At 43.3% G+C, this 23,298-nt stretch overlaps 1 protein-coding gene across 7 annotated transcripts in view; it reads left to right on the top strand.

The window, feature by feature from the left end:
• LOC138672775 (cytospin-B-like) overlaps positions 1 to 23,298 on the top strand; it is a 461,361-nt gene that overhangs the window by 177,528 nt on the left and 260,535 nt on the right. The window contains exon 1 of one of the 7 annotated variants that reach the window (XM_069761121.1): positions 17,234 to 17,472. The exons of 5 other annotated variants lie outside the window; for them this stretch is intronic. In XM_069761121.1, the coding sequence (XP_069617222.1) occupies positions 17,433 to 17,472 (40 nt within the window). In that variant the 5' untranslated portion in view covers positions 17,234 to 17,432. Of the gene's footprint in view, positions 1 to 17,233; positions 17,473 to 23,298 lie in introns of those variants that run through there. One more of the 7 variants, XR_011319774.1, reaches the window with a different exon arrangement.

Genomic DNA, 23,298 nt, shown 5'->3' with positions numbered 1-23,298 from the left:
CCTGGGCCAGGCAGCAGCTTTTTTCCCTGCTGCTGCCTGCCGGCAGATGCTCACTGTCTGGTGCTCTTCCTGGCAGACACCCTGACAGGAACATCGCCAGGGGTACCTGCCGCCTGTGCCGCCTCTGGACCCATCGTCATCGCTGCCTCCTGCGCCCCCTCTGTCGTGACCGACCCTGACCCGCTTGAGTCACCACGCCTCCCAGACTCACCGCGAGCCCGCGAAACCGGCTGCGTTTCCTGAGCAGGCGGCACTGCTGCCGCAGCGCTTGGTCCTTGCCGTCCAGCGCCCACAGGCCAGGTGTGCGGATTCCTGCCAGAGTGGGCGCAGTGGGGGGACCGTGCCACTACACTTACCATCTGCAGGGTCGCCATCACTTCAGGGGAAAGCCTCTATGGGGGCCTGGTCCTCCTGCCCCTGGTACTCGGGCGGATTGCTCTGGCTTCCAAAAGTAGAATGGCGGTTTTCCCGCACTTTTTCCTAGTCCCCCAAACCCCCGCCCCCTTAAAACTCCTCCCCCCACCACCATCCACCTATCACGTCCCCCTATTATTTTTTTAAAACCTCCCCGGCCAATTGCTGTCATGGAGGGCTTCCCTATAGCTGCGTCCTACTCCTGCCCCCATCTAGAAAATCTGTGAGCACATGGCCTCTAAGGCGGCTTCAATATCTGATCGGTGGTGGAGTGATTCCCGTCACCTCCACCGATCAGCTATTCCCAGTGGTGGTGACAGCTAGATGTGCTGAGTTGCAGAGCTGCACAGCACTGCTTCGTCAATTCCACAGTAGCCAAGGCTTGGTACAGCAGTACCCTGCCGCAGCCACCATTCCGCTGATGGAGCTGTGCAGCGCCATAACTCTGCAAGTCTGGCCGCCGCCAATGTGTTTGACAATGAATGAAAGAAAGAAGATTGAAGACTCAAAAGTAATGTTGTATTACTTACTACAAGTACCCACTGACATACCGTAGGTAAAAAAAAAATTTCAATTTCAAAGGTGTTCATACCCTTTAAATGTACAGTAGAATCGTTAAGGAAAACTTTGCAAAATGTAAGGGTTACAGGCTGCCATGTGCATGACTTGCTGAATTCAGCTCAGATTTGGGCCCTGGTATTAATGGACTTTTGTGTCCATTTGCTGAAGGACAATTAACAATAAAGGTTCCCACTGCTCCATTTGTTATTTCTGCCCCCTGCTCCCACGTAGCAGAACATTCCACCCTTAGCTCACAAAATTGCCAAAAATATCCCAGATTAAATAATGCTCAGAAACGTTCCATCGCCAACATGTAGAATTATAAACTGGATTACCTAAAAAGGTAAAAGTTTGGATAAGCTGAACATTGTTTTTTTTGGGTGCATTTTTCTTTGTAATAATATGTCTGCCAATTCCATCTGCATGAGTAGAGTCTGTCTGCCTGCTGCTTTGATATCTTGATCCCGTCACTGCTGAAAGTTCAGGCAACGTACAGTTGTGTTTTAATGGGCCTTGTTAGTACAGAAAGCAGCCGGGGTTACATTCTCAGCTCTGTTGATCTTAGTAAATTGTGTAATGAATGAAGAGTTTGAATGCATGAGATGCTACTGGAGATCTTGGCTGCATCATTGATGTGCACGGACAGGAAAAGCTCATACAGGAAAAAATAGAGACCAGATATAGGACTGTGATCACTGATTTATTAATGGCATTTAGAGATCTCCTTTTAAAAATAGGAATTATTATTATTATTTATTGTTATAGCGCCATTTATTCCATGGCGCTTTACATGTAAGGAGGGGTATACATAATAAATATACAGGAATATACAGGAATAAAAAGAGTGGTAATATTGACCCGATATCTTGGCCTAGGAGTTGTTGGATTTCCAAAGTAGGAAACTGTTAGGCCGGCGTCACACTTGCGAGTTTTACGGACGTAAGAGCGCAGAAACTACGTCCGTAAAACTCGCAAAAAATACGGCACAATTATTCTCTATGCCCTTGCTCCTATCTGCTGTATTTTACTGATCAGTATTATACGGCTTTCTACGGCCGTAGAAAATCGCAGCATGCTGCGTTTGTCACCGTATTGCGCAAATAAAACGCCAATGAAAGTCTATGGAAGCCCCAAAAATACGGATTACACACGGACCAGCAGTGTGACTTGCGAGAAATACGCAGCGCTGTTACAGAGAAAAGCCGGTAATTCAGTGCGGTGTACAGTAAAATCACACTGACAGCTTACAGTAGAATAGGTAGAATAAATATGTACACATAGAATAGGTATATATATATATATATATATATGTGTCAGTGAGACACATATACAGTGGGGCAAAAAAGTATTTAGTCAGTCAGCAATAGTGCAAGTTCCACCACTTAAAAAGATGAGAGGCGTCTGTAATTTACATCATAGGTAGACCTCAACTATGGGAGACAAACTGAGAAAAAAAAATCCAGAAAATCACATTGTCTGTTTTTTTATCATTTTATTTGCATATTATGGTGGAAAATAAGTATTTGGTCACAAACAAAATTTCATCTCAATACTTTGTAATATATCCTTTGTTGGCAATGACAGAGGTCAAACGTTTTCTGTAAGTCTTCACAAGGTTGCCACACACTGTTGTTGGTATGTTGACCCATTCCTCCATGCAGATCTCCTCTAGAGCAGTGATGTTTTTGGCTTTTCGCTTGGCAACACGGACTTTCAACTCCCTCCAAAGGTTTTCTATAGGGTTGAGATCTGGAGACTGGCTAGGCCACTCCAGGACCTTGAAATGCTTCTTACGAAGCCACTCCTTCGTTGCCCTGGCGGTGTGCTTTGGATCATTGTCATGTTGAAAGACCCAGCCACGTTTCATCTTCAATGCCCTTGCTGATGGAAGGAGGTTTGCACTCAAAATCTCACGATACATGGCCCCATTCATTCTTTCATGTACCCGGATCAGTCGTCCTGGCCCCTTTGCAGAGAAACAGCCCCAAAGCATGATGTTTCCACCACCATGCTTTACAGTAGGTATGGTGTTTGATGGATGCAACTCAGTATTCTTTTTCCTCCAAACACGACAAGTTGTGTTTCTACCAAACAGTTCCAGTTTGGTTTCATCAGACCATAGGACATTCTCCCAAAACTCCTCTGGATCATCCAAATGCTCTCTAGCAAACTTCAGACGGGCCCGGACATGCACTGGCTTAAGCAGTGGGACACGTCTGGAACTGCAGGATCTGAGTCCATGGTGGCGTAGTGTGTTACTTATGGTAGGCCTTGTTACATTTGTCCCAGCTCTCTGCAGTTCATTCACTAGGTCTCCTCGCGTGGTTCTGGGATTTTTGCTCACTGTTCTTGTGATCATTCTGACCCCACGGGGTGGGATTTTGCGTGGAGCCCCAGATCGAGGGAGATTATCAGTGGTCTTGTATGTCTTCCATTTTCTAATTATTGCTCCCACTGTTGATTTCTTCACTCCAAGCTGGTTGGCTATTGCAGATTCAGTCTTCCCAGCCTGGTGCAGGGCTACAATTCTGTTTCTGGTGTCCTTTGACAGCTCTTTGGTCTTCACCATAGTGGAGTTTGGAGTCAGACTGTTTGAGGGTGCGCACAGGTGTCTTTTTATACTGATAACAAGTTTAAACAGGTGCCATTACTACAGGTAATGAGTGGAGGAAAGAGGAGACTCTTAAAGAAGAAGTTACAGGTCTGTGAGAGCCAGAAATCTTGATTGTTTGTTTCTGACCAAATACTTATTTTCCACCATAATATGCAAATAAAATGATAAAAAAACAGACAATGTGATTTTCTGGATTTTTTTTTCTCAGTTTGTCTCCCATAGTTGAGGTCTACCTATGATGTAAATTACAGACGCCTCTCATCTTTTTAAGTGGTGGAACTTGCACTATTGCTGACTGACTAAATACTTTTTTGCCCCACTGTATGTATATATATTCTTACTTCATACAGCCGCGATATAGCAAAAAGCCGGTAATTCAATTACCGGCTTTTGCTTTCTCCTTCCTAAAACCCGACATGATATGAGACATGGTTTACATACAGTAAACCATCTCATATCACCATTTTTTTTGCATAATCCACACTACTAATGTTAGTAGTGTGTCTATGCAAAATTTGGCCGTTCTAGCTCTTAAAATAAAGGGTTAAATGGCGGAAAAAATTGGCGTGGGCTCCCGTGCAATTTTCTCCGCCAGAGTAGTAAAGCCAGTGACTGAGGACAGATATTAATAGCCTGGAGAGGGTCCATGGTTATTGGCCCCCCCCTGGCTAAAAACACCTGCCCCCAGCCACCCCAGAAAAGGCACATCTGGAAGATGCGCCTATTCTGGCACTTGGCCACTCTCTTCCCATTCCCGTGTAGCGGTGGGATATGGGGTAATGAAGGGTTAATGCCACCTTGCTATTGTAAAGTGACATTAAGCCTAATTAATAATGGAGAGGCGTCAATTATGACACCTATCCATTATTAATCCAATTGAATGAAAGGGTTAAAAAAACACACACACACATTATTAAAAATTATTTTAATGAAATAAAAACAAAGGTTGTTGTAATATTTTATTTAACGCCCAATCCAATCACTGAAGACCCTCGTTCTGTAAAAGAAAAAACATAATAAACCAACAATATACTTACCTTCCGCAGATCTGTAAAGTCCAACAATGTAAATCCATCTGAAGGGGTTAAAACATTTTGCAGCAAGGAGTTCCGCTAATGCAGGCTGCTCCTTGCTGCAAAACCCCGGGGAATGAAGCTAAATATAGGTCAATGATCTATATTTAGCTTCATTTGCGGTGAGGCGCCCTCTGCTGGCTGTTCATAGATCGTGGGAACTTACCTAGAAGGCTTCCAGGCTTTCTAGGAAAGTTCCCACGATCTATGAACAGCCAGCAGAGGGAGCCTCACCGCAAATGAAGCTAAATATAGATCATTGACCTATATTTAGCTTCATTCCCCGGGGTTTTGCAGCAAGGAGCAGCCTGCATTAGCGGAACTCCGTGCTGCAAAATGTTTTAACCCCTTCAGATGGATTTACATTGTTGGACTTTACAGATCTGCGGAAGGTAAGTATATTGTTGGTTTATTATGTTTTTTCTTTTAGAGAACGAGGGTCTACAGTGATTGGATTGGGCGTTAAATAAAATATTACAACAACCTTTGTTTTTATTTCATTAAAATAATTTTTAATAATGTGTGTGTGTTTTTTTAACCCTTTCATTCAATTGGATTAATAATGGATAGGTGTCATAATTGACGCCTCTCCATTATTAATTAGGCTTAATGTCACCTTACAATAGCAAGGTGGCATTAACCCTTCATTACCCCATATCCCACCGCTACACGGGAATGGGAAGAGAGTGGCCAAGTGCCAGAATAGGCGCATCTTCCAGATGTGCCTTTTCTGGGGTGGCTGGGGGCAGGTGTTTTTAGCCAGGGGGGGGGGCCAATAACCATGGACCCTCTCCAGGCTATTAATATCTGCCCTCAGTCACTGGCTTTACTACTCTGGCGGAGAAAATTGCGCGGGAGCCCGCGCCAATTTTTTCCGCCATTTAACCCTTTATTTTAAGAGCTAGAACGGCCAAATTTTGCATAGACACACTACTAACATTAGTAGTGTGGATTATGCAAAAAAAATGGTGATATGAGATGGTTTACTGTATGTAAACCATGTCTCATATGTCGGGTTTTAGGAAGGAGAAAGCAAAAGCTGGTAGTTAATTGAATTACCGGCTTTTTGCTATATCGCGGCTGTATGAAGTAAGAATATATATACATATATGTGTCTAACTGACATTATATATATATATATATATATATATATATATATATATATATATATATAGTATATATGTTTTTATTTTTTTTTAACACATGGATCCCTTGTATAGCCGTATGTCGGTTTGGCAAGCCTGCGATAAAAGCACGCAGTACGGATGACATACGGATTACATACGGAGGATGCCATGCGCAAAAAACGGTGACACACCCTGCCTACGGAGGAGCTACGGACCACTATTTTCGGGACTTTTCAGCGTATTACGGCCGTAATATACGGACCGTATTTGCATACGCTGAGTGTGACGCCGGCCTTAATGGCACAGGGCACCCAGCTTTTCGCTAACCCTGAATGACATATATTTGCACGTGTGAAAAAAGCCAAATGCTGTGTTCACCTCTTGCAATCACATTGCCTTATTTTTTTTTTTTCATTCACTTTTTTGCTGCACAACGTTTCTCCGTGTTTTTTCCAAAAATTCTGGCAAAAATGCTACTGTTTTTCCACGATCACAGATATATTTGATATTTGACCAGCTACACAGGAAAGGTGGTCGGTCTCCTAGGCAACAAGCTATAAACAAGTGTTAAAATGTACAGCCGTTCTAAAGATATTTGTTTGCAAGCACTATCCAACAAAATCCATATTTGTAGATTTGAGATTTGAGAACAACCCTTTAACACCTTAGTGACCATTAATACGTATTTTTTCTGACATGAGATATTAGTGAATAGTACCCAACAGGTGAAAATTTTGCAGCTGTCAGCTGTACATAATAGCAGGTGTGACACCCCAGGGTTCTGGTTGTCACAGTGGCATTGCTTTCCTCACGGGGAGAGTGATGTCACGCTTGGAAGCGAGAGAAGATCTTCTTTATCAGGTAACACAAGCATACAACATGTTCGCACTCCAGGCCAGAAGGGGGAGCTCTGCTCCAGATTAGGGATGGTTTCCCTATATATATATATTGTGGTCTGGAGGGAGTGACAGTCAGTGAGTGCCAGACAGCAGACTAGAATAGTCTGAGGCAGAGAGGAAAGCAGAGGGGCCGTGTAGCTACTGGATAGAGATAATACAGAAAGAAGAACGCATTGTAGTCAGCATGTAGGGGAGCAAAGCACAGGAGAGTGAGATCTAGGGAGAATAGCTGCGACTGAGCTACCTCCCTGCAGAGCGCAGACACCGGTAGCCGGAACACCGGTAGCCGGAGCACCGAGGTTGTGAGGGACTCCAAGACTCACAGCAGAAACCGGCAGGACAGCTGGACTACACGTCACCTGTCCGCCCTAACACCTGGAGACACAGTGGTGCATAGAGCCCGGGTTGTGATAGAGACCCTGTAAAAAGGCTCGAACCACCTGTCATACGGGTTAGTGTCCCACCTTTGAGGAGGACAGAGAGAACAGTGAGGACATTGACAGAAGCCACAGGCAGCAAGGGACTACACCACAGCGCTAGTAGGAAGGCTTCTAACTCCACCTGGTAAAGGGGACTCAGGACACTACCCACCATCTCCATCTACACACCGGGAGCCCTGGGGACCCAGCTTCACCTGTGGGAAGCCATAACCTCCCTGCTGCCACAACATCACCCCAGAGGACCCTTTAAGCAGCATCAGTCACCCGTGACCGAATACCACAGATGGCATCACGAACAAACTTTATTTCACAATCCAAACCAATTTCAACCAAAAATGCAGCAAAACCTCATACCTTTTTTTGTTGTTGTTGCGCTTTTGCCCTTAATAATTGCTTTCTTTCTGTGAAAAATGCTGCAAAAATGCTGAAAGCAGAGTTGTGCTGCAGTTTGCAAAAACGCAGTTTTTCAAATTAATCAGGAAAATGTGTGGCAAGAGATTTCTGAAATCTCACAGCTTTTCCTGGTACTGTAAAACGCAACTTAAAATTTGCATTAAAAAGCAGCAAAAAATGCAATGTGTGAACATAGCCTTAGTATTGCTTCATGCTTCTAGGAGAGAATTTCTCTGTAATGATGCAGCATGAAGTCATTATAAAGTGCCTATAGCCCTGTAGTTCGGAGCTGTATAATCTCCGACACATGCATAATCCCTTAGCCATGTATTTATCCACATCCGTGGGGAATGTTTGTGTAAAAAAAAAGAAAAAAATTAGAAATACTTTATATAAAACACAAATAAGTAGTGACAGCAAATGGAATTATTATTATTTTTTTCTTCTGACCAGTTACTGGAAATTCATTGAACCATGAACCAGGATATGAGTTTGGAAATCTCTCCCAGAGGAATTATCCAACAGGAAACCAATGTGTAAACTAATCCGTATTTACTTGCTGCTATAATAAATGAGAGAGATGAGGTCACATTTGACAGTGATTATCCTCCAGTCCTCCAGAGTTCAGTCCCGCAGCGCAGACCAAATAAACTTATTGTTCCTTCTTTATGGTAGTTAGTTAGCCATTTTGGAGTTCATTCATAATGTAGAATCTCAGCGGTGTGACCATACGGATTGTAGTGTAGGTACTGAGACACATTTTGTAAAACTGTATGTTAGATATGAAGGCATTTCATATTTCTACATAGAGAAAAGAGAAGAATTATCTGGGTAGAAAGGCAAAATGAGCAATTGTAAGTGCACAGTGCTGTATAATATGATGACTGCAATATGTTAAGAGCATAAAGGCTTTGAAGGGAGGAGGAGAGCTTTTTTAAAGGGGTTGTCCACTACTTGGCATCTCTTTCTTGATCTACATGTTTGGCCCCGATTTCAAATAAAAAAAAAACATATTCACCTCAGCTGTGTCAGCACTCGCGGTCCCGGGGTTTGCTCGTGGTTGTTGTGACATGTGACCCCAGCTCCCAATCAGCGCCGGTGTCATTGTCTCCACCTTCGGACAAATTGAACATTAAGGGGAATTCTGGGCTGCAGCTGATCTCTGACTTACCTTTCATGTTCAATTTGACAGGAGGCTGGGACTTTGATGCCAGTGCTAATTGGGTGCCGGGGTTATGTGTCACAGCAATGGCACAGGAGCCCCGTGGAACTCCTTGTAGAGGCAGTCATGTGCATGTAGGAAATTGGGGGATACTGTCACTTGTGCGAACAGTTGTTGAGGTCCCAGCAATCAAACCCCACTAATCTAGCATTTGTAACCTATAGTGACAAGTGGATAAGTGAATAATGTAATGCAGTGACGTAGGGTGGAGGGTTTATCTTGTAGGCTTAATAGACGAAAAAGTGTTTTTAAATTTTGTTAACTTTTTTTTTAATTAAAGAGACCTTAACTCCTTAACCACGGTGCTTTTTTTGGTTTTGCATTTTCGTTTTTCGCTCCCCTTCTTCCCATCCATTTATTTTTCCGTCAGTATGGCTGTGTGAGGGCTTGTTTTTTTTGTGGTGCGTGTTGTACTTTTGAACGACACCATTGATTTTACCATGTCGTGTACTAGAAAACAATTGCGGTGAAATTGTACAAAACATGGAATCTAACACTTGTTTTTTTGTTTGGCTTTTTTACTAGGTTCACTAAATGCTAAAACTGACCTGTCATTATGATTCTCAGGTCTTTACAACTTCATAGACACCAAACATGTCTAGGTTCTTTTTTTCTAAGTGGTGAAAAAAAATTCCAAATTTTGTAAAGAAGAAAAAAAAATTGTGCCATTTTTCTATATTTGTAGCATCTCCATTTTTCGTGATCTCAGGTTGGTTGAGGGCTTATTTTTTGCATGATGAGCTGACGTTTTTAATGATACCAGATACGATGCAGATCTTTTCATCACCCGTTATTGCATTTTAATGCAATGTCACGGCGACCAAAAAACTTAATTCTGGCATTTTGACTTTTTTTCTCACTACGCCGTTGAGCAATCAGGTTAATCCTGTTTTTACTAATAGATCGGGCGATTCTGAACGTGGCGATACCAAATATGTGTATATTTGTGTTTTTTTTTATTTTTATTGTTTTATTTTGAATGAGGGGTGATTGGAAATTTTATATATATATATATATATATATATATATATATATATATATATATATATATATATATATATATATATATATATTATATATGAAAGTCAGTCTCCAGAGACGCAGTAGCCCGCACCACTTCCTAATGACACAGCTGAGTTCTCACGGACCTCGGGTGCTTCTGCCGACAACACATGCCAATAAATCCAATCGAGATAAAGAAAGGCAGCACTCACCGATCCATCCGAGACAGGTATCTTTATTGTTACGGATTAAGTGACTGACCCGTAGAAGCACCAGGAGGGTGCGAAACGGCCGTCGTCAGGCTTGCCGCACTCTTTTGAATCTGTACCCCCGGCCGTGAAGACTTTTAATCCGTAACAATAAAGATACCTGTCTCGGATGGATCGGTGAGTGCTGCCTTTCTTTATCTCGATTGGATTTATATATATATATATATATATATATATATATATATATATATATATTTAACTTTTGGCATGCTTCAATAGACTAGAAGCTGCCACAACCCGATTGGATCTACTACTCAATAGACTAGAAGCTGCCACAACCCGATTGGATCTACTACATAGAGGCGATGATCAGATCGCTACTATATAGCAGAATTACTCACTTGCTATGAGCACCACAACTAGGTGGCGCTCACAGCAAGCTGGCACTGACAAACATAGAGGTCTCCAGGAGACCTCCGGTTGTCGTGCCAACACACTGGTGACCCGCGATCACGTGACGCGGGTCACCGGTGGCTAGAATTCCTGCATGATTGCTGGAAGCGCTTGTTAAATGTTGCTGTCAGCAGTATTTAACGGGTTAATAGCCGCGGGTGGATCGCAATTCCACCCCCCGCTATTCCAGGCACATGTCAGCTGTTCAAAACAGCTGATATGTGCTGGGAAAGATGAGGTCTCACCGTCGAAGCCCACATCAAAGTGAGGGAGTCCAACATCAGCGTAAATGTATGCCCAATGTTAGAAAAGGGTTAATCAAAGGCCTCTTTCACACATCTGCAGCATCATTGACCAGTGGTGACATCAACCCCACAAATATACTATTGCTACAGGGCAAGTAGGAAGAGTCGGGCAAAGCAACAGAATTGGTGCATCTAATAGATGTACCTTTTCTGGGCAGCTGGGGGGGCAATATCTATGGCTCCTTTCCAGCCTGAGAATACCAGACTCCGGCTGTCAGGTTTAGCAAGGCTGGTTGTCAGCTGTCAGTTTCCCTGGCTTGTTATAGAAAATACAGTGGAACCAACACCATTTTTTAAAAAATGTATTCATTTATAGTTCAGGCGGCATGTAATGAATACTCCCACCAGCCGCCACCTGCTTTCACTGTTAACGGCAGCAGGTATAGCCTGATGTGAATAATAGTCCCATCAGCCGTCGCCTGCTGTCATTGTTCTCAATTGAATACAACTCTCAGAGAAGGGGAGAATGATGAGAGCTGTCTTCAGCACTCGGTGCCAAGGAACAGCGCTAACCGTGCGCTTCTTCCCTGGCGCCCGTCTGTGTGGTGCTGTTGCCACATGGGTGCTGCAACTATGACACACGGACACTGAAATCTCCGGTACTGTTTTTTTCCCGGTAACGGAAATAGGACATGTGAAATCGGCCTAAAACAATTTCACCCGATTTTATACTTAATGAACATTCCAGATACTTGTATTAGTAATTCATTAAAAATGGTGACACATTCCCCCCCCCCCAATTTTTTTTTTCTTGCAAACATCTGACTTTCTTTTTCACCACTAAAATAAGAAAAACTGAACATTTTGGATGTCGTCTTAAACGTATTGATGAGAAGAATCATATTGCGAGGTTATTTTTACCACAAAATGTACACCGTAAAAACAATTCCCAAACCGCAATGTCAGCATTGCATTTTTTCACAATTTCACCACATTAGGAATTTTTTCCCTTTTCGAGTACACTATGTGGTAGAATAAATGTTGTCATTCAAAAGTACAACTTGTCCTGCAAAAAACAAGCCCTCATGTGTCAATGTGGACAGAGAAATAAGAGTTATGACTTTGGGAAGAAGGGGAGGAAAGAGTGGAAACTCAAAAAACCGGAAATTGGTCGCGGCGTGAAGGGGTTAAATACAGGGGCAGATATATCATTGATGTAACCTGTGTGGCCGCACTGGGGCCATGAGGTACGGGAGCCACGTCCACCTCTAAGGCCGGTTTCACACGTCAGTGGCTCCGGTACGTGAGGTGACAGTTTCCTCATGTACCGGAGACACTGACTCACGTAGACACATTGAAAGCAATGTGTCACTGCACATGTCAGCGTGTTTTCATGGACCGTGTGTCCGTGTGCAAAACACGGAGACATGTCAGTGTTCATGGGAGCGCATGGATTAAAGTCAATGGGTCCGTGTAAAACACGTACCGCACACGGACGCTGTCCATGTGCAGTCCATGTGCCATGTAGGAGACAGCGCTACTGTAAGCGCTGTCCCCCCATGTGGTGCTGAAGCGGCCATTCAAATCTTCTCTCCAGCAGCGTTCGCTGGAAAGAAGATATGAAAAATCCTTTTTTTTTTGTCCTCGTGTTTAAAATAAGGATCCCTGTCGCCACCCCCCCCCCCCCCCCCCCGTTGTTACTAAAATACTCACCCGGCTCCCTCGCAGCATCCTGTCCTCGCCGCACCTTCTCCTGTATGAGCGGTCACGTTGTGCCGCTTATTACAGTAATGAATATGCGGCTCCACCCCTATGGGTGATATGAATGGCCGCTTCAGCACCAGATGCAGGGGACAGCGCTTATCTCTAGCGCTGTCTCCTGCACGCTCCGTGTGGTACCCAGTCGGCACACGGGCGGCACACGTGCCACTCGTGTGCCACACTGATGTACCACGGGAGCACACGGACACGGATAATTCCGGTACCGGAATTATCTGGACGTGTGAGACTTGCCTAAAGCAGGTAGAGTTGTGCATCATGATGAGCTGTTGGACTGTAAAGGGCCCATATATTGTTCTCGCACAGGGGCCTCTTCTGACTATGTCTTCCAGACACTGTTTAAATCTACATCCAGATAGGCAGGATACCTTCATCAAAAGCTTTTAATTTGTAGATAAATTCATGGAAAAGCTAAAGTTTCACATTTGTTTCAATGGGATCTGATCTGTGCTTGGTGGAACCCTGCCACTCTCATCACCGTTTCAGCCATGGGACAGGCTGACATTGTTTTGAGTCCCCGGGCACTAAGGCTCATGGACCCTTGCAACTGTTTAACAAAATGTCTCAAAGGGAATGATTTTGGATAATTTTCTGCAGAAGAAGGCATTATATCTTGCAATTATTGAAAATGCATTTTGTTTTAAGTAAAATTACAAAATGCAAACATAGTATCATGACTCGTCCAACAAGCCCAAACTAATACAGTACTAAATATTTTTCCATATCATAGAAGTATTAAGTTTACAGTAGCCAAAAAAATTCCCCCTAAAAGCCAAAATTCTACTATTCAAGTGTTACAAAAAAATGTCCTACAGAGCTCAAATACAGCAATAAAATACAGTTGTTAAAGGGATCATTTCAGCACATTTTAAATGTGGAATCCTTGCCATGTCTATATAGGTACTTGTCCCTCATTTAAAATTATACAAGTTTTGTAGAGATCCGATGTGCCAGTCATGAGAAATCTAGCAGAGAAGACATACAGATCAGTCTGGAAGTGCACTGGGATGTGCATATGCACTTAGAAGTCACCCAAGTGCACTGACACCCTCAGTGCACTTACATTATGATTTGCTTATTTCTTTTATACTAGATTTCTCATGACTGGCACAACGGATCTATACGAAAAAGGTATAATTTTTACTGGGAGACCAGTTTCCACACAGCCATTCCACGGCTTCCCCATGGAAGAATGTGCTAACAAATTCCCTTTGACTTTGGTTGATATTAGCTTTTTTGGCTGGATAGGGAATGTGTCTGATCCTACAGAAAACGGGAGAGAATCATTTGCATGGTTGTGATGGATTTGGACTATTTGCACTTTGAGTTTTTTAAGGAGTTTCTGGAGCAGAAACTGACCGGAAACTCCAAATCATCTTGCTATTCTCAAAACTTCTTAAAATCCAAGATTTGCACTCGGTGCCTATGCACATACAGTCTTTTTTTAGGCAAATTCCGTCTGGAATCAGCCTGATAAAGCACCACAAAAAATGATTATAATGTGATGTAAAAACAATATTGCTGTTCATGTGTTCGGTATTTTTGTAACTTTTTTTTAACCGCTTCAGAAACACGTTCATTCTTTTAATGAAGACGTAAAAGAAAATACGCTTATGGTGGAGCCATCGCGAAATTACAAAACCATATGAATGCCACCCACGACTGTTTCAATAAAGTTTTGTTGAAGCCAAATATCAGGAAGTATTAAAAGCAACGCAGCTTTATTTAAAACACGACACCAAAAAGAAACATAAAACACAGCATGAAAATATGATAAAAACTCATGTTAAACACACACAAAAATGCAATGAAAAAATGCAAGTGACCAAATTTATTTAATAGGTGTAGAAATGGTCTGCAACCTATGGCTTGTTTTTGGCAGTTTGGAAATAATAATAATAATAATAATCAGGCAGACCTAGTATTTCATTAAGCTAGATCTGTTTTATTTAATAGATACATTTTGGTATAAAAGAATAAATATAATTCAGTACAATTTCTTAATTCTAACATGCAGGGATACCAAAGGTGAATTTGTAATCTTTTTATCCTTTTTTTTTTTTTTTTTACCGTTTTTACATGCACTTTTGTAAAACCCAAAACAGAAATAACATGATACATTCGGAAAAGTGATAGGTTGTACGACCAGTGTGAGCGGCATATTATATTGGGACAAAACTTCAAATGAGAATACTATATTAGGCCGGTTTCACACGTCAGTGGCTCCGGTACGTGAGGTGACAGTTTCCTCACGTACCGGAGACACTGACTCACGTAGACACATTGAAATCAATGTGTCTCTGCACATGTCAGCGTGTTTTCACGGACCGTATGTCCGTTTGCAAAACACGGAGACATGTCAGTGTTCGTGGGAGCGCACGGATCACACGGACCCATTAAAGTCAATGGGTCCGTGTAAAACCCGTACCGCACACGGATGCTGTCCGTGTGCAGTCCGTGTGCCGTGCAGGAGATAGTGCTACAGTAAGCGCTGTCCCCCCAGCTTGTGGTGCTGAAGCCCCATTCATTTCTTCTCTCCAGCAGCATTTGCTGGAGCGAAGAAATGAAAAATAATTTTTTTTTGCGGTGTAAATAAAGTTCCCTGTAACCATGCCCCTCCCACCCCCTGTGCGCCCGCCCGCTGGAAAGAAAATACTCACCTAGCTCCCTCGATGCTTCCTCTCAGCGTCGCAGCTCTTCCTGTATGAGCGGTCACATGGTGCCGCTTATTACAGTGATGAATATGCGGCTCCACCTCCCACAGGGAACTTTATTTACACCGCAAAAAAAAAAAAAAAGATTTTTCATTCCTTCACTCCAGCGAACGCTGCTGGAGAGAAGAAATGAATGGGGCTTCAGCACCCAAAGCAGGGGACAGCGCTTACTTGTAGCGCTGTCTCCTGCACGGTCCGTGTGGTACCCAGTTGGCACACGGACGGCACACGGCTGCCGCACATGTGCCACACTGATGTGCCACGTGAGCACACTGACACGGATAATTCTGGTACCGGAATTATCTGGACGTGTGGGACAGGCCTTAAATGATTAGGCAGGGCAGCATGGTGGCTCAGTGGTTAGCGTTGCAGCATTGATGCCCCAGTCTCAAATCCCACCAATAACCACATCTGCAAGGAGTTTGTATGGTTTCCTCCGGGTTCTCCGGTTTCCTCCCACACTCCAAAGACATACTGATAGGGAATCTAGATTATGAGCCCCAATGGAGCCAGTAATGAAAATATCTGTAAATCCCTCTGGAATTACTGGCACTATATAAGCAAGTAAAATAAATAAATATTAGTCAGCATCTTTGGAAAGTAACTTCTCTGAATCCAGATGTGTCACAATAAGGGTAGGCAAATCGAAAAATTGAAGACTTTTCGATCAAGTGACCTTCATCAGTATCCAAGGTGGCAAAAGGCAGAACATACAGTATATGTTAACGCTGTGGCTGAGCAGTGAGCGCTTTATGCCATTGCACATTCTGCCTTTTGCAATGTGATATAATGATGAAGGTCATTGATCGAAAAGTCTTCACTTTTTCGATTGGCTGCACTATAATTAAATATATTCAAAATATTCTCTGATTTACTACAAGTGCCAAGTCTTTTTTTCTCCACTTTAAAAGGATCCTACTTTTTCACCCTATGTAGAAGTGCCGTGGTACCACTTTACCAGCCTAAAAGATGTCTCAGAAACAACATCTTGGTTTCACAATGATGTTTGTCATTGTTCTCTACCGAAATCTGGCCCTCCCAGGAGCCTGGCGTCTAATTAAACAGCTGATCCTTGCCCGAGTGGCGGCACCTGTTCTTTATAAAATAGTCGGATAGGCCTTCAGTATTCAGACTGATACATGGACGTATCGGGGGTACGAATGATTAGAATCTCATTGTCTTCAATGAGAAATCCAAGTTGCCAGTCATACGGCTGTGGATTTTTTAGCTGCAGATTAAAATAAAACACTCAATAAGGCTGCTTTCACACATCATTTTTGCGAAAAAAACGGATCCATCGCAGATTGTGTAAAGCTGATGCGACGGATGCGTTTTTTTTGCCGGATCAGACTAGCTGATCCAGCTAATTAGATCTTAAAAAAATCGGAGCATGCTCATTTAAAAATAAAAAACGGAATCTGTCGCCTAATTCTGTAATTTGACTGATCTGGCGCCATAAGCTTCCATTCTAGCGAATGACTGATCTGTCGCTGTCTGTTACTATGTCTGTTTTCTCCGGCCGCTGGATAAACAATTTTCGACGGATCCGGCAAAGAACGGATGAAATGTGAGGCAATCCGTCGCTAATACAAGTCTATGAGAAAAAAACGGATCCGGTGGCAACTTTTTCACAATTTGATGGATTGTAACTGATGGCAAAAAAATGATGTGTGAAAGCAGCGTAAGTGAGATGACCCTGTTTAATAAATAACGATTTGAGACTCTGGTTACTAGATCAAATAACGGCATTGATCGCTAGAAATAGGGAAGAAAAATTCTGTAAATTGACAGAAGTGCAACATTGTTATTTCTGAATGTAGAGTAACGTTGCATCTTTACATCCAGCTCTATGCGATATGAGCAGTAAGACTATGAAGGAATCCATAGATCAGAGATCCCATCACAATCCGCTATGATCCTGAGCAGTGCCATCCTCCCTCCCCGCAGCCTGCAGTGCCTCTCGCTGGCCTCTATGTGGCCTCCATCACATGTTGAGTCACCTTTTTCTTCTTTCTTTCCTGATTCCAGCAGGCAGCCGGCTAATTAACTGCACAGCCCTGCCTTTCTGTGCTGAGTATTGTAATTAGGGAGGAGGGATGGCCAGCACTGCCCTGACACAGGCACCCAGGCTTCATTCCCAGTGCTCGCTGCTGGAAAGCTGGGAGTTTTCTATGTAGGACAATCCACCCATTACAAAGGTCCAGCTGCAGAAGTGACTTGGAACATGTCTGTAGCCGGAGTCCGGACATACAGGCCAATGTGATAGGTCTGAGCACTATTCTGCATCATGGGGAACCAGCCGGCCAAGCCTGAGGAGCAGGAGCAAGGTGGGATCCTTTATTATGGAGCATGGATGTATAGGAAGATTGTATGGGAAGTTGTGACCTTGTGTGCGGCTGTAGTAAATGTGTGGATTCCGGAGAGCGGCATTTGTGTGGCACAATGGGCAGCCGCTATCTGCATGCTGCTGGGTGCAGGCTGTCACTGATGATCCCTCTGCAGCTGGGAAGTTGTCACCCTGCCCTCCTGGCATGGGGCTGCTCAGCTGGAGAATGGGCGCACAGAGAGCTTCAGGCCAATTACTACTCAATGGACACAGCGGACGGACATAACGGAGATTTATGGCAATTAGCGTAAATGCTTAATGAGAAGAGGGGCTTAAATACTCTACGACCCTCCCAGGGGCCTGGCGTCTAATTAAATAGCTGATCCTTGCCTGACCGGCGGCACCTGTTCTTTATAAAATAGTCGGATAGGCCTTCAGTATTTAGACTGGTACATGGCCCAGGGTATGAATGATTAGAATTCCTAATAATTATTCGGATATCTAGAATTGTCCTTTTTATCTTAAGGCTGTTGTAGCATGACTGTCATACAGGGCATGTCTTATGTACTATGGCATTTTTGTATTTGTAGATGAGCTATGCATTTTATTTGCTGGTCAAGAGGTGAGTTTTAGGCTTGATGTGTTTTTTGGTGAAAGGGTCAAAACTGACAAATAATCTTCGTCCGGTTTCAGAAGAGCGTTTTGCAGACCCAAGCCTAATCACAGGAACTGTCCATTTTTATTTCCGCTATCATTATCATTAAACCCGCTGTCGAGCAAGGACTTGGCATACCTAATGATTGTACAAATGGCCCTGTAAGGCCGGAGTCACACGAGGGTATAACATCCGGTGCGATGGGCTAACGACCTTCGGCTCCTGCTCTGCCGTGATCCGAGTGTCGGTGCTCTGTGCTCCTATTCTCTCACATGTGAGAATCGCAGCACAGGTGCGGAGGAGACGGAGAAAGTATTTTCTCCATTGACGGCGTCCGTGGGAATCGCACTGCACTCGGGTGACATTCGAGTGCAGTGCGATGTTTCACACGCACCCATAGACTTGTATGGGTGGGCACAATCCGATTCTCGCAACCATTCGCAGCATGCTGCGCTTTTTTCTCATTTCGAATTGGCATGAGAAGATAATCGCAGATGTGAGGTGCCCCATAGTTTAACATTAGGCTGAGCGCAGTGCAATCTTTTATGTCCAATTTATTCGCTCATGTGAGCGAGCTCTTATACACACCTGAAAATGACCAGAATTAAGGGCTCATATGAGCATTAAAAATAAGTCCAATTTCCATCCAGAAAAGTGTGATTTTTCTTTTCTCACTTTTCATTCGTATACAATCCGTTTTTGTTTTTTTTTAAATCCGCTATTAATCTCTTACAGGACCATTTACTGTTTCCTATGCTACAGAACTGTAATCTATCTGTAAAATTCAGATGCCATACTGTGTGGCAACCAATATTTTTTTTTTTTTCTCGCACCCATCCGATTTCCAACTAATATCTCGGCATTCTGCGTTTTTTTTTTTTTTTTTCTCACGCCGAATACATATTACAAAAAATACACAGATCAGCACTGCATCATTGAATAACACTGGTCCGAGTTCATTGAATAGCAGTCGTGTGAACCCTAAAAATGATGAAAAACAGCTTATAAATATTGATGGTTTTTACTCTTTCTATCCATGTCGGTGGAAACAAATAGTTAGACCTTTTAAAATAAAGTAAAAGTTTTTTTTTTTCTTTATGAAAATAACCTCAATTTTTGGATGTCTGATATTTGTGATATTCAATGTTAAAATAGTAATTATAGAAAATGGAAAATAAATACAAGGATGAAATCAGACGACGGCCTGTATAGCCTGACCGCTCTAGTTACGGCCGGGGGCAGGTTCACTGCTTTCCATAGAACTGATGGTGTATTATTACAGCTGTGGCCATTAGTGAATCTCTGACATGTAGAATATTGACTGTCGCTCATTGGATCGACCTTACAAGATGTCAGTAGAACAAGACGCTGCAGAAATGTCCGGACAACAAACAAGATGTGACATATGATGCGGAGCTCTGCAGTCTGATACGCCAGCGTAAAGTGCCCTGTAAAGCTGCCAGCCTGTGCCGGATCTCTGCCCGAAACCTTCCAGTGAGCAACTGGGATGACTGGCGAAAGCACAGCGGGCACGACTAGAAAGTATTGCTGTGATGCAATGCCCAACATCTCGGTGGCCATGTTTGGCACACTGGCATTATATAGAAAAGTTGTATTTTTCTGATAAACAGTATAATATCAAACAATCACATTGCCCGGGTGTATAGAAAGTGTATGATTGGCGGGGTCTGTCCGCATGGCCCCTTACTGTTAGGGCTCATGCAGACGAGCGTATATATCAGACATGTGTTAGCAGTTTTTTAATCGGACAGCAGACTGATCCATGTTATTCAATATTCAATAGTGCTGTTTAGAAAGATTCATTATTTTTTTTTCCTGGTCCGAATGTCTTTGAGAACAAAATCACAGCATGCATTACATCCATCAGAGTCTCGAATGAGACTAGCCCATTCAAGTCTATGGGTGTGAGAAAACTAGATTTCTACTATCAACCTATGAAACTGTATGTGATCATGTACATGTTTTACTGTAGTTGTACGGATGGCACATGGACGTCGCACGTAAGTAAGAAGCGAAAACATGGCTGAAAATGTGATGCAAAAATAACAAAAAATCTCAATTTTCTGGATGAAACTCGGACGATTATTCATGCACTCGTCTGCAGGTACCCAAAGGGTATGTTTCCACGGTCAGGAAATGTTGCGGCTGGGCGCTGTGTACAGGCACAGAATCCAATCCGCAGCGGCCAGATGTTACTGCATAGTGGTGGGGATTTTATGAAATCCCATCACCACTATGCGTGTTGGGACGCCTCCGGCTTCCCTGCATAACCGGACATGCGGCGCGTCTTTCCAGACCGCAGCATGTCTATTTATTTTGCGGAAACGCTGGGTCTCTGCAAGATAAATATCACAGTCCAATGTATAGGATACCGTGATTCCACATAGTTCAATGAACACATGCGGAATCACCACGCGTACAAAAGCCGGCAGCTCTTTGGACAGAACTGCGTCCAAAGCAATACAAATACTGACCGTGAAAACAAAACATAGCCTTAAGCAGTTGGATTCACTAATTATATGTTTATCATCTAACCTATGTGTAGATGCCGTGCCGAGGAATAAGAACTTTAAGGCCCAGGTCACACTTTGCGATCGTGATACTTTTCATTTACTCCTAGGAAAAACTTCATTAATGTCTCTTGTTTTTGGATGTATGTACCATGTTGGTGGTCTATGGAGGTTGAGGTGCATAGTGGATTGTCGCCACCTATTGAAATTAGGAGACCAATCTAACCAGGGATGTGGTTTCCACATGTTGGCTCACAAGGAAGAGGAAAAAGTACTTGAGAAGTAAGAATTCTATGAAGATGCCTGCATCAGAACTGCATATTTAAGGCCTCTTTCACACTTCCGTTTGTCACAAACCATCACAATCTGTCAAAATGTTGAAAAGACAAATCCTGTGCAGATTGTAAAAAACTGATGCACAGGATCTGTTTTTTTTTTTTATGGATCCGTCGAGGCAGTTGCTGGAATTTAAGGCTATGTACACACATTGTGTTGTGTACGCGTTTTCGCTCCGAAAACGCATACACAGCACAACCCATTGAATTCAATGGGATACTCACCTTCCGGTGGCCCCCAAAGCCTTCCCGTGGCCCCCGCAGCCTTCCTGATCCTCACGATGCTCCGGTTCCCAGTGATGCCTTGCGAGACAATGACCTGTGATGACATAGCGGTCTCGGGTGATGCTACGTCATCTGGGGTCATTTCGCAAGGCATCACTGGGAACGGGAGCTGCCGGGAGCATCACGAGGATCGGGAAGGCTTCGGGGGCCGCCGGAAGGTGAGTATAGTAAAAAGGGAGAGCGAGCGTGAGAGAGAATTTCCTTGACTGGAAATTCTTCCACGCATGCTCAGTTTCAAAAGACTGAATCCGTCGCTGGACAGCAACGGATCCTGCGCCCATAGGCTTTCATTATAGCCAACGACGGACACTGCCAACGTCGCTGTCCAACGTACAAAAAAAAACATTCCTCTGTGTGTTCTCTCTGCCAGATGGGCAGCGATTTTTTTACGACGGATCCAGCGCACGACGGACGAAACAGAAGGCCATCCGTCACAATCTGTTGCTAATACAAGTTTATAAGAAAAAAAAGGATCCAGCAGAAACATTTGCTGGACCCTTTTTTTTTTTTTTTTTAAATGACGGATTGTGACTGATGGCAAAAAACGGAAGTGTGAAAGTGGCCTTAGGGTATGTGCCCACGATCAGTAATTGCTTCCGGTTTGATGCTGTGTACTTATGCAGCGTCAAACCCGCAGTGGCCAGCCGCGACGGCATAGTGGATGGGATTTCTAGAAATTTTATGTCAATTTTGCTAGTCTCCGCAAGAGAAATTACATCAATAGAATGTATTGGACGCGGTGTATCTGCACGGTTCAGTGAACACATGCGGATTTTACCTGCGTTCAATAGAAGGCAGCGCGTTGGACGAAGCAAACATGGCTGCGTCCAAAGCCCTGCTACTTCCACATCATGGGCACCCAGCCTTACAAGCAAAATTGCTACAGTATGAAAGCTTCCTAGCTGAAAGTCCCACTGCTTCAGTCCATACCGGTGTATTCCAATATTTATTTATATTTATTTAACTCCCTTATATAGTGCCATTAATTCCACAGCACTTTACAGACCTTATCAACACTGTCCCCATTGGGGATCAGAATCTAGATTCCAGATCAGTATGTCTTGGGAGTGTGGGAGGAAATCGGGGAACCCAGAGGAAACCCACACAAACACGGGGAGATCATACAAACTCCTTGCAGATGTTGTCCTTGGGTCTGTCTCTCCAGTATTCTGATTTCAGATTTATTTACGGTCTGTTGTGGCCACAAAGACTGACTCGACCATGAGTCACCTGACCTGAATTAACCGCCTTATATGCATACAGGTGCTTCCACAAAATTAGAATATCATCAAAAAGTTAATTTATTTCAGTTCTTCAATACAAAAAGTGAAATTCCTATATTATATAGAATCATTACAAACAGAGTGATCTATTTCATGTGTTTATTTCTGTTAATGTTGATGATTATGGCTTACAACCAATGAAAACCCAAAAGTCATTATCTCAATAAATTAGCATAATTAACTAAAAACCACCGGCAAAGGCTTCCAAAGGGTTTAAAAAGGTCCTTGGTCTGTTTCATTAGGCTCCACAATCATAGGGAAGATTGCGGACTTGACAGATGTCCAGAAGGCAGTCATTGACACACTCCACAAGGAGGGAAAGCCACAAAAGATCATTGCTAAAGAAGCTGGCTGTTCACAGAGTGCTGTATCCAAGCATATTAATTGAAAGTTGAGTGGAAGGAAAAAGTGTTGTAGAAAAAGGTGCACAAGCAACCGGGATAACCACAGCCTTGAAAGGATTAAGAAAAGGCCATTCAAAATTTTGGAGGAGATACACAAGGAGTAGACTGCTGCTGGAGTCATTGCTTCAAGAGCCACCACAATGTCCTTGTGTCTGGCCACTCATGATCAGTAGACAACACCAGAAGCGTCTTACCTGGGCCAAGGAGAATAAGAACTGGACTGATTGCTCCACAATCAGTGATGGTTTGGGGAGCCATGTCCTGTGCTGGTGTAGGTTCACTGTGTTTTAGCAAGACCAAAGTCAGCGCAGCCGTCTACCAGGAAATTTTAGAG

This window comes from Ranitomeya imitator, chromosome 3, assembly GCF_032444005.1.
Source record: "Ranitomeya imitator isolate aRanImi1 chromosome 3, aRanImi1.pri, whole genome shotgun sequence".
Lineage (NCBI taxonomy): Eukaryota > Metazoa > Chordata > Amphibia > Anura > Dendrobatidae > Ranitomeya > Ranitomeya imitator.
This window is presented reverse-complemented; position numbering and strand designations above follow the sequence as displayed.